At 39.5% G+C, this 12,683-nt stretch overlaps 1 protein-coding gene across 1 annotated transcript in view; it reads left to right on the forward strand.

Annotated features, from left to right (window-relative positions):
• Positions 1–10,710, forward strand: part of RMND5A (required for meiotic nuclear division 5 homolog A) — a 33,605-nt gene extending 22,895 nt beyond the window's left edge. Inside the window, exons 8-12 of the mRNA XM_009648882.2 lie at positions 1,374–1,540; positions 2,280–2,445; positions 5,195–5,297; positions 7,465–7,619; positions 8,989–10,710. Coding sequence (XP_009647177.1) covers positions 1,374–1,540; positions 2,280–2,445; positions 5,195–5,297; positions 7,465–7,619; positions 8,989–9,052 — 655 coding nt within the window. The 3' untranslated portion in view covers positions 9,053–10,710. The remainder of the gene's footprint in view (positions 1–1,373; positions 1,541–2,279; positions 2,446–5,194; positions 5,298–7,464; positions 7,620–8,988) is intronic.
• The last annotated feature ends 1,973 nt before the right edge of the window (positions 10,711–12,683 follow it).

The following is a 12,683-nucleotide window of genomic DNA, read 5'->3' on the forward strand; positions in this document are numbered from 1 at the left end:
ATGGTTAGTCACCCTCCTGGTGGAGATTACACTGTTGACAGTCTTCTGAGACGGCTTATCTGAAACTGCTTGAAATTAGGGATGGTAGAGCTTGTTCTTAGTTCAAAGGCTACATTTTTCACTGTTTCCTACTGAAAGGTTACTGATGTCATTACAAAGCTTTGCCAGTAAAGTCAGGCTCCTGACACTTTCACCACAACAAATTGAAAGTAGATACTTGCTCATTTACGCTACATCTTAATGCAGAAGGCTAACTTGCATTGAAAGCTTTACCAGTACTGTAAGTATGCTTCATTTTCTTGGTTTAGTATTGGTTGGAAAGAACAGAAGCCTCGTGTACCCCTTCTTTTTAAAGAACAGAGACGACCTCACTTCCTTGCTGAAAAGCAAAAAGCTCTTTGCTTAATGGGGCCCCCACAGTGAAAATAGTATAACTAATTATCACTAATGAGAAACAGCTGTACTGAAGAACATTGCAGCTTGAAGTTCTTAAGCAAAAGGTTGGATTGATTTAGGCCTGACTAAATTGAATTTATAATAAAAAAAGACAACACAAAAAACCAAGAGGGATTTATAAAATCTAAATAATAAAATAAGTTTTTTGAAAAGCTTTAAAAATCCAGTTCATTTTACTTGGTGAGTGTTTAGGAATTCTTCCGTGTTATTTGGGAGCCAAACATTAGTGTTGTCATGGTGAATGAGACCCAGAAAATTAGAAATATTTTTATTGCCCAAGTTGAAAATAACACAGAAAGCAAAGTTTAAGCAGGGTAAAATAAAACCTAAATGATTCTATGATATTTAAACTGATTTCCCTTTCCTCTATCCCCCATTGTATGGTCTTGATGATGTCTATCTTCGGGGCCTCCGTAGACGCACTTCCCCTCTCCAGGGCAACATACACATGCATATAAACATAGTGGCTAAAAAAAAATGTTTGGGGAATGAGGAAGTTGAAAAATGTGTTCTTGAGAGGCTTGGTCAAACTTCTTCAACATGCAGCTGAAGACTATCTTTAACTGTTAAGATTCAGCGACAGAGTGGTATTAATCAAAGCACAGTAGTGTTTACCTGTTTCTGCCTTCTATTGTGCCTAATTTGGTCTTGCCTTCCTGACAGTGAGTGTTGAACTTAGCAGAGGTTAACAGCAGCATCAGACGTACCATCGTTCATGTGTTGTGTGCCCTGTGTGGCTCTGTTGCTTGTAAAGAGCCTTGCCATTTTCTGTGCTCCCTATAAACTCCTAGAAGTTCAGGGAACAATCATATTCTCCTTGAAATAGGTGTTTGATAACTGTAACAATTTCATACGGTGTAGGCTGACGTTTAATTACTCTTGTGTCGTGTCCTATTGTACCTCCTCGTTTCTTCTAGGTGGGCAGTATCCAACAGAGAAATGCTTATGGCACAGAATAGTTCGTTGGAATTTAAACTACACAGATTATATTTCATTAGTTTATTGATGGGTGGAACAGCAAATCAAAGAGAAGCACTTCAGTATGCGAAAAACTTCCAGCCATTCGCCCTAAATCATCAGAAAGGTAAGTTTTCGGTCTTGTTAGGGGGATTTAAAGCACTAGGATGTGGCACCTCATAGTAAAATATAAATCATGTTCCAAACGAGTTTTGCTCTATTATTTTCATTTTGTCAGAGGCTTCTTATTTTTGTATTCAACATGTATAACTTGAATCCTTACAACTTGAGTTGTGTCTTTTTTTTTCTTTTTAAGAGGGCACAAAATTATATTTTAGTGTGTCTGCACATTTGCTTAAATTTAAGGTTTTTGACTCTTTAAATAATACATAGATTACATCTAGAACAGGTCTGCTGCCAGAGTAAAGTGTTAAAAATGCACAGAAACGTTCTTGGAATAGTCATCCGCTATTTTCTGCTGCGTGGGGTAATACAAAGAGAAATGAAACTTTTGAAAAATGGGGAATATGTGAGTTAAGTGAATCACCTCAAACTGAATCCAGTGAAGCCTAATTTTTAGGGTACTGTATATGTCAGCTTACAAAACAGTAAACCTGTTTGAAACAAATCAATAGGCAGGATGCCGTGCTTGTAGAGGGGCAAACGGCCCCCCAGAACATCCATAGTGGACTGGAGCTCTCGTAGCTAGAGACGTGTTCTGTGGTGGCTCTAACTGTATTTCGCAGAGGTGAGGGTGTGTGTTATTGATTTGATGTATCTGCCTGTTTCCCATGTAGAAGCTAAAACTGTAGGCACTAGCTTTTATCTGTGGTATAAAATAACTAACTGTTCCTGGTCCCTCACAGATATTCAGGTTTTGATGGGCAGCCTGGTATATCTGCGGCAAGGTATAGAGAACTCTCCGTACGTTCATCTATTAGATGCAAACCAGTGGGCGGACATCTGTGACATCTTTACAAGAGATGCCTGTGCTCTTCTGGGTCTCTCAGTTGAATCACCTCTCAGTGTTAGGTATGCTGGCTTTCATTTGCTTTTAAGAGCAGATACATCGTGTTTTGGTTTCTATTTCTTGTTGAGGACAAAAGAAACGTCTTTAGAGAAGCAGTTGCATCTAGATTGTATTAGATAAAGAGTATGGTTACTATTGGTTCTAACAAGATTTGCAAACATTAGAAATCAGAGGTTCCCGTGTGCTATGCTCTACCCTGCACCTTTGCAGCTCAAGAGGAGGCATTCATGGATGGAATTGGGCTTCTGTAGTTTAGACATCAGTGTGAAAGACGACGATGGCAATCGGCCAATTATTCCCACAGCAAATGCGCGAAAGCTGTCCACGCTGTTTAACTGTAAAACCTCCCCAAAACTCTGGCCATGATTCTGTCAGCACTTGATGATCTTTGTTTTTAATCCTCACATTGCTTTACCTGTCTTCTCGTTGGAAGAATGTTTAAGAGTTATGTTGTGATTTCAGCTGCTAAAATTTCTAAATTATTTGCTGGGCCTCATTTGCAAAGAAGAGGCACTTTCAAGCTCAGTAGCTAATCTGGCAAGATGCAAATCTGTAGGAGGCTGTTGGAAATGTGAAGAAAAAACCAATCTAATTTCCTTCCAGCTTCTCTGAAGATAAAATAGATGAGCTGCTATTTAGCCTTTGGATTCCGGTTCCCCCAGTATACACTTCTGATGCTCTCATTTTCATTTCAGACATTAAATGGAAAATAAATTATTTGTATCTTTCTGGGCTAGATTTGGTGCTTAGCAGAAGCTTTGCTACCTCTTCTTTTTTTAAATTTTTTTTCAGCTTTTTTTATGGTTTGTATGTTACTATTGTTAGAGTTCTGTGCTTAGTTTAGAGCTCTTAAAATTGTCAAGCCTTCTGCTTCTCCTGTTTACACCTCTCTCGCAAAATACAACAAAAGCAACAAAGGGAGCATTTTCAGATTAATTGTCTTTCTACAATAAATGTTACGAGTTTCGATTTGAGGGTTTTATAGATATCTAAAACTTCTGTCTCTGGTTTTTGGTTTTCATTTTTTTTCCCATTTCAGTCAAATTGACAGCAGCCCTTTACATTTTAATTGCTCGTGCACTGACGCTGCAGTACGTTTTTTGGTGGAAATGGCCAAGAAATTTTCGGTGAAGTGGAAAATCCCTGTTATTGATGTTTGGATTGGCTGGATGCTTGTTTTGCGCCTGGTGTGAAATCGACTGCACTGAAATGTATTTGCTGTATAGGTGGTATCAATACTCTTGTCATAAACAAGACTGTCCTAAACTGGCATGACCTTTGAGTGCTACAAATCCTGTAGAAATAAAACCAGCTTGAAGTTAAATCCCTGCTATAAAATATATTGCTTTCTAGAACATGGGTAGCAGTGGCTTTTTTTTTTTTTTTAAGTCTGCTTGGGTTCTCCAGTATGTTTCTAATCCTGTACAGGCCTCATGGTCTTGAGTTACTGTGTGGAATCAGTGGGGAAACTCTTGTTGTACTAAGGAGGCCGTGGTTCAGCATCTTGAAGGACTACAGGACACCATTTGAATTTACCATTTACTTGAGTTGTTGTACTCTTAAAGCGCGCTTTCTGAGATGTTTTCATACAGAACCATTAAAGCAGTAATGCTTTTATTTCTGCAAGTACTATTTGTCTAAACTTTCCGCAGCGTTAACACAAGTTACACTCAGGGCTGCAATAACCAAAAAGCAAAGTATAAGGATTAAAGTGGCCAGTCAGAGGTCAGGAATATGGTAAATTTTTGTTGTATGGGGTTTTTTTGGGGTTTTTTTGGTTTTTTTGGTTTTGGTTTTTTTTTTTTTTTTTTTTTTAAACTTGAGGCAAGAGATCCATATGTTGCAGTTTACTCCCAGGTAAACTAGCCGTAGTGTTGCTGCAGAAACATAAAAACAAGTTTCCGCAGGGGCAGAGTGGAGAGGAAGGTCGTGACTTCTGCAGACAATAAAACTTGCTCAAATCGTAAATAATCTGCCAAAGAAACAGAGCAGGCTGATAACAAGTTCAAATCCTGTTTCTGTTGCTGCTGATTTCCAGGCCTATAGTACTGTCATTAGACTTAAATCCATCAAAACATCTGTTAATTTGTGGAAAGTTCTTTCTTTTGTAACATAGGGACTATTTCAGAATAAAGTGGTAAGTTTTGGTAATGGGTGACTCCCAGAGCAGGCTGAACTGCTGGGACACTGACTCTGGTCAGTTGTATACTGCCATTCTTGTTACAGGCTGTGGTTTCCTTCCTTCACTTGCCTTCCTGTTTTTTTTCTACATTTGTTTTCTTGATTTAAGGTGAGGGTGGAAAGACATGTTTCTTGACTTGGTAATTACATATAATTAAAGGATTATGGGTTGTGTGTACGTGTGGGTTAGGCGGAAGCTCTTGGGCTGCGTGTACTCTTCCACAGTTGAGAGCAACTGCCTATATAAGCTGACATCAAGTCTTCCTCCTGTATAGCTCAAAATCAAAGTGGGTGGTATATAAAATCTATTCATTGTAAGTCTCAGAGCAGGGTTTAACTGTTGTTTTTAGTCTGGAATATGGTATGTGAAGGCACTGGCCCAAGATGCAGGGTAACTGATAACCTGTCCCCAAACTCTCTTGCTTGTTATACTTGAACTTAAAGGTACAGAAAATAACTGAATGTACTAGTACAACACTCTTGTGTCCCAGTTAACCTTTAACAGTAGAAATACAAAAAATGCTTATTTCATAACACGCACCATATGTTAACATTTCTTTTTTTCTGCAGTTTTTCAGCAGGTTGTGTAGCATTACCAGCTCTAATTAATATCAAGGCAGTTATTGAACAAAGGCAGTGCACGGGTGTTTGGAACCAGAAGGATGAACTACCGGTAAGTTGATGCTAAGCTATCCCAGGGCACATTTCTAATGTTGAATGCTGTTTTCAGATGTTTTCTGTGCTGAATATGAAGGGCTGTTGCACACGGACGCCACCTCCAGCAGCTCCTGGGCTTGGGATTTCCTACTGTACAGAGACCTCGGGTCCTGTCCCAGGCTGATGGAAGGGGTTCTGGTTTCCCATTTGTAGGTTCAGTCGGTAGCAAAGCTGCGTGTGAATCGCAGATGCCCACCCGTGCACACACACAAAGGACACAAAAATGACCGACTACACAGGCTGCCACAGATGAGGCGCTGCCTTCAACAGCACCCACATACAGGACTTGCATAAAACATAAGTATAGGCAGCCAAGATCCCTTCCTCCTCTTTGCCTGGTAAAGATTGAAATTCACTGGTGAAAGCACACACGCACCACTCTAGATTCACAAGCAAATGCATGTTCATGGACCCTCAAATACTGGCATGGCCCTTCTGGCCCCTTTTATACCCCTTTCTGGCCGTTCTTCCCCCAATCCCCTTCACTTGCACATTCCTCCTGCAGTTTTTACAGTTCTACAAACCCCCGCTCCTCCAAGGCCCTCAGTTTTGCATTCCTATCTGTTGCAACGTCCAGGTTTGGTTACAGTTTCTCGATGACCTATTAATTAGTGTGATTGACAAGGTTGTCTCCGTTATGTTTGTCAGGTTTGTATTTCTTGGTTTTGTTTGTTGTTCCCCTGTTTCCTTGTTATCCCCTTTTGCATTGAAAAGGTGTTTGATTAAATGACGTTAACAAAACAGATGCTCTCACCTTCCACTTAGCCTTACAGTGAATGTATGAGATATTTCTATGTAACTGGAAAGGAAATGAATCCCACTGAGAAACATTTATTTCCCCCAGCTATGCTTGAGCTCTGTCCATGAGTTTCTTTGCACTAACTTTATTGGGCAGATAGGAGATGAAGGAATTAGTGCTATATCTGAGGACACGAGCACTGAATTGGGATCCAGTGCATTATGCTTCCAGCACGACTCATTTGTATCAGTTGAAATGAAGTTCAGTTGTTATGAAACCCCAGTTTCCCTTTATAGCTCTTACCAGGCGTGTGTAGCTCTCCAGCAGCCTGCTCCTGATTTGGAAAGAAAACCTATTTTGTGCAAACTGGTCACGAACTGAGTTAGCCTCTTTGATTGTAGCTGTAAGAGATTCATTTATAGTGTAAGTACGTGTGTTGAGTTTCTCCCAGCTATGTTTTCTGTAACACCAAGAGTGTAACCTCCAAGTGTGACAGATTCATGCCCTGCTGTCCAGACAGGAATGATTAGCTAGGGAGCATTTGGGAAAAGATTGCTGTCAGAATGCAGCTCCGTGAATAGCATTTATATCCCTCCTTGCATATTCTAAACTTAAGGGTCTCTAGCGTGTACTGCTAAGGCAGTATGGGGGTGGAAGCCTTGTTTCCATTGTGCAAAGACAGAGATTAAGTAGCACGAAAAGGTTATATTGTCAGATTTTGTTGAAGGTTAAACCTGTCAGAACTGAGGACTGGTCAGAGCCAGGAGCTTCAGGTACAGAAGCTTCAGGTAGTGTGATTTTTGCAGTTCTTAAGTCAATTCCTGAAGTCACGGACTCATGTGTTGCTGTGTGATGTCCCTTTCTGAAATCATTTGGTCCTGATGGCAAGAGTTGTGCTGTACCAGTGACTTCTGTGTTGGTGCTGAAAATAAATGATTCTGATACACTTCACTGTTGTCGTGACATGTAGGTGTTGAGAGTGTCTTTCAGGAAGCTTAGAACATTACCATAATCAAGGGTTTTTTCTCTTTTCTCCACCCCCCCCCCAACCACCTTGGAAATCACTGGCTAGGAAATACAGAAAGTCTTGATGGGTCATCAGCTCAGTTTTGCTGCCAGGGCATAGATCTGCACTAAAATATGCATTTGTCCTTTGGCAGAATAGTCTGTTTTGTTGGGGGTGGGAAGAAACAACATAAATCACCATTTTAAGATCACAATGAAGTATTTTTGGCTGGGAAATTGTCAGGCATCCACACAATGGATTTTGCTGCCTTCACAGCTGAATTGTGATATCCTTTCAGTAAGGGCCATGACCTAAAAGGGATAATTGTCTGGAAATGTAGTTGCCCAAGATAAATTGTTTTGTTAATTTCCTCCACAGATTGAAGTGGACCTCGGTAAAAAGTGCTGGTATCATTCAATATTTGCCTGTCCCATTCTTCGTCAGCAAACAACAGATAATAATCCACCTATGAAATTAGTCTGTGGTCATATTATATCAAGAGATGCTTTGAATAAAATGTTTAATGGCAGCAAGTAAGTACCATTCTTTTATTTCAAGCAACATACAGACATGGACAAACCTTAAGAATAGAATACTGTGTTTCGAGAAAACTGAGTCTATAATTAGGTAATTGGTGGAAGCTTGTTAATCTTAGAGAATGACTTGGAAACCAGATAAGCCAGGCTGATGTGCTGGAGAAGAGTGTAATGAACCCTCTGACGTTGTAGCGAGATTATGTGAAGGAATGCAATGAACAGAGTAATCTTCTAAGTTGTAAATACCGTTGTGTTGTCTTAAATTCAGAATGGAGGCTTTTACACACACGGTTTTTTGTTGGGAGCAAGGTTAGTAATGCATGGAACATCCCTGAAAAACAAAATTAAACCTCTGGGGAAATACGGCTTAGTAATTGAGCAGGTAGTTGAATTATCGTTGTGGAAATACTCCTTAGGTATCAGTGGGGTGCCTACAGGCTTTTGGGAAGGAGGAAATGGGAGGCACAGCGCTATACAAAATTCCTTGAGGAAGAACCAGTGGTAATTTGGGTTGAATATATGCAGCTTCCATGCAGGCTGTCAGCTTAATTTAGAGCCATAAGTTGTTTTGCAAAATCCAGTGCGAAAATAAGTGATGCTATGAATGAAAAATGTCAGATGATGTTTGCATTCCTTGCCTTGCTAGAAAAACCTAAAGGTATGCCTTCATGGGTGACTTCAGCCATTTTAAGCCAGTAAACTTGCTGCTACACTATTCCTGTCCCCAATCACTCATTCCTGATGCTTTCATTGATCAGCTTTAGTGACAGCAGAGCTCTGACAGTATTCACCTGGGGCCGGATGAAAGGCATAAACTTAGAGATGGGGAAAAATGGATCAATGCTAGAAGAAATACTGTAAGCGGGTGGAATTGTATCAGTGGAGACCTCAGCAGGGAGGCCAGGCTGACCTCTTTAGTCATAGCCTGCAGGAGCTGATTTAAGTGGGTTGTAAAATCATAGCGTTTTGGGAACCAGAGAGTAAAATGGACTGGATGCCGAGGAAGTCAAAGTGAAAGCTACCAGCCTATTTAAAAGGATTAAGATGCGACAAACTAATTCAGAAGTAGAAATAATAGATTAGTCATGAAGAGTAATTTCTTGGTATATAATTCAGGGGTGTGTGGGTGAAAGGTGAGAAAGAATATAATTAGAAGAAAAAGCGTGATAAGGTTTCTCGTAGCTGAAGGTGGCTTTTAATGGGGCCAAGTAAAGCAGTATGGCTTAAGAGTACATTTGTTTCACACCAGAGGGGAAAAAGAGGAAGGGCTGTCGCTGCAAACACTGTACCTTTGTAACGGATGAAAAAGCCTAATGCTCAGCTGTCGCACATTGCCACGGCTCTAACGCGTTGTCTTTGTTCCCAGATTAAAATGCCCCTATTGTCCAATGGAACAGAGCCCTGGAGATGCCAAACAGATATTTTTCTGAAGAAAAGTTTCATTATGCAGTTTGTAAGTGACACTCTGGATTTCAGGTGCATTTCAGGAGAATTAAAACACACTTATTCCATTTTATGCAGCAGACTGAGGACTCCTATGTTTGTATAAGCTAATGCTACAGAAACTTTGCCAACATTTAGTATATACGTACCAAGTGGAAATGCTACAGAAATATTATTACCATAGGGCTTTACTATACTCTTGGTCTCCATACCTGATCAAGTTACTACACCAGCAGTTGTCATTCAATGCAGGTTTTTGTACTTAATTATATGGTGACTTTTTAAAAGCAGAAATTGATCACCCTCATTTGTTTAATATTCTTCCTGCTATTATTCTACCATTCTATTGATAACTGTCACCTTAGAGAATGTTTGTGGAAAAAGTTTTATTTCCTGTAATGTGTACATAATTAAAGGTAAATACTTCAGAAAAAAAAAGTTTGATAAATTGAATAGTGGTTATAAAACTAATTTGTATTTTTTTCGCTGAAAAAGCTGTGATATATTCTGAGTTTTTCTTTCAAACATTTTTTCAACTTTTACATAGAATTCAAAGTAAATGTGCATATATATAAAGTATATAAAATATATAGCCCCAAGGGGCTACCTGTTAAAATCCGTCACTGATTTATAAGGGTGATGCGTGGCTAAATTACTACTGGAGCAGAGAGGGAATAGGAAATCCTGTTCCTTTGGTTTCACAACCGAGAAGTGTTTGTGTAAGAGAACATTCAATAAATTCTGAAGTGGAAATGCTTTTAGTCGATGACATTTGCTCTCTGGCCTTTGTAGTCATGTTCTTTGAACTTTGTATTCAGGATTAGGCTATAAATGTCCTGTTGCTGTATAGTTTAATAGTCATTATAGTGTGCTGTTTATAAACAGTTATCAAAACCAAATAAATTGTAGAAGTATTCATTGTTAAATGGGGGAAAAGCATGTTCTGATGCAATCTACTGATCACGACTGCACTTGGCAGAACTAGGCCCTACATCATCTATTAGGAGGTAGCAACTTTTCTGTAGCTTGAGAACACTTTGCTTCTAGCCTTGTTTTTGTAGTAGACTATTACTGCCATTGCCACTTTTTCTGCTAAATTTGTCATATTGTTGACTAGGTAAATTTGTACTCATTAAGGGGATGTAGATCATGGCAGTTAAATCTTTTCTAGTGTGCATATATTTGTATTTATTGCACTGTCCTATAGTAGGGCAAGCAGCCATAAGGCATGCGAAGCTACATGTAAAATTATATTTCTGTATTGTGTAGTTAAAAAAAAAAAAAAAAGAAAAACAACAACAAACCCCAAGCTTATATGGTTGAATACTGACACACTGGTTGAATGCACTAGCACAATGCACTACAGAGAAGACCGTCTTTGAGAAATCTACACCTTTTGAATTTGTATGTCACCTGACTTGAGAGACTGAGTTGGACTCTATTGGATCAGTGACAATGGACATCCCTAAAGAGACATTAAGAGGAGCGAGTCAAGGCACGCAAATTTTAAACTTTAAATGTGTTTGATACATGTGAAAAATACAGGTGTGTGATTTTCTGCAAAACTTAAAATTGTATTCACACTGAGTTCAAAACCACAGCGTTACCAAGTGGTAAAATCAACAATAAACGGGTGAGGATATTATTTTCCATGTAGGTTTCCTAGTCTTGCTCAAATTGCTTTTAATCTCTTTCTTTTGAGTGGGATTTCTTAATGCGTTGGATTTATATGAAATGGCATATGAAGTATTTAAAAAAAAAACAAAACAATCCAAAACCAAAACAAAACCCCCCCAAAACACCCTGAAGTATAAGTGCTGCATCTCTCTCTCTGTTACACTGCTGGTATTTTGGTGTGAACACTGGTTAGTGTTGATAGTGCCTCTAATGCGATTGCTTAGAGTGCAAAAATGTCACAGTTAGTAAATGGCAATAGGGTACAAATTCAACTTGCGTATAAGAATGTTTTTAATACAAAGTGGTCCTGTTTTCCTTTTTAAATAGTGCATATTATAGATCCATAGCTAATTCAAAAACTCTGCTGTTTTCACCAGCAATTCTTTTCCTAGCTGTCTGTGTGTTTACTTAAAAATAATTGCTTGCAGTTTTGAAGCTCCACCAACAGATGATGCTAGCAGTTTAATATAGAATGCTGATGTGCTTACAGTAATGGGATACTGTGCTGAGCGTTCGTGAAACATGTCTACGTTTTGGTTGCCACAGCTATCTAGTTTGCCCTATGGGGTGATGCAAGTTGTCTCCTACTGCTGCCCGATACGCTTCTGGTAACTAGAGAAAGTGCTTGCACAGGGAAAAGTGAATAACGCTCTGAGGTGTTCGTGCTTAAAATATAGCTAGCACCTGATACGCGTACGTTTTCTCTAACAGGGTTTGGGAATATAAAGTATTTGATTGTAAAGCTGTGGTGGTATCGGAGGTCTGCCTCTATTACGCTTTTTGGACCAGATTGTGAAGCCTTTAACTGGTCCCTTTGTGCAGCGAGTGCCTTTTGATGAGACAGCCGCTTGACGAGAGTAAAGAGACTGAGCACGTTTATATCTGTATCGGGGTCACTGTGTCGCTTCTGCATACTGCACTGGGCTTGCAACTGGTGCAAAATGGGTCAGAACAGCAGCTCTGGGGCAACAAGTGCACCAGCCAGTAATGTAGATGGGCCTTAAGCCAAGACTTGGTTTGACCAGGCTTATATAAAAGGCTTAGTTTAGCTTATGGGTCCTCCAAGAGTAATGGATGTTTGTAATTTCTGTAGCAGCAGCTTGTTTAGTAGTGTTAGTTCTATGTCTATTAATAGAGTTTTAATTTTTGTAAATGTCTGAAATAGGAAACCTATTGTGATACGTTCTTGTGGGGATTCAAGTCAGGCTTGTGGTGTAAAACGTAATCAAACCTTAAAAACAGATAATGGGAAATGAAAACAGTATGTGGCCTTTTTGATCCCAAAAGATATTGATCACTTTTGTAGTACTATGATTGTCATTAACACAAAGCTTGTGTCTTTACCTCCCGTTAGTACTCTCAACGATTGGCTGCTCTGTCAAGTGGTTTTGAATTAAGTCTTTTCCTGCAGTGATTTCAGCGCTACACGTTGCAGGTAGGCGTGGCTGAGCAACCAATCTTCCCTGCTAAAAATCAGTGTTTCTCTACTGAGATACTGTATTGATTTCGGCCTTCTATCTGTAAGTCAGGTTAATTAACGTGTGTAGAAGCTGCAGCAAAAGCTGTGCGTTACGAGTAATGAGTTAGAGCTTCCGATCCCTGTTAACTTAGACCTGTCTCCGTCCTGTTGCTTTCATTCTTCTTAACATTTTGCAGGATGGCTGCTGCTGAAATTTAAGGTTGCAGTTAGTTATGACTGCTCAGAGCCAACTCGCCAGGTTTAACGCAGTGAGTTTGGGTTAGATTTTTCCTTGCAAGGTTTGTTTGCCTACTGCAAGGTGCTGTTTTCCTTTCTGTGCTTGTCACTGCAGAGGTTGATTTTGTCTCTGAAGGTGGAAAAAAAATCATGCTCCTTAATCCATCTCAAATCCTGTACTTTTCTTTTTGTGAACAGGAGGCTGCAGTGTAAAAAAAGGTGGTTTGAAAACAAGAGAAAGAGGG

This window comes from Egretta garzetta, unplaced genomic scaffold, assembly GCF_000687185.1.
Source record: "Egretta garzetta isolate BGI_Z169 unplaced genomic scaffold, ASM68718v1 scaffold241, whole genome shotgun sequence".
Classification (NCBI taxonomy): Eukaryota; Metazoa; Chordata; class Aves; order Pelecaniformes; family Ardeidae; genus Egretta; species Egretta garzetta.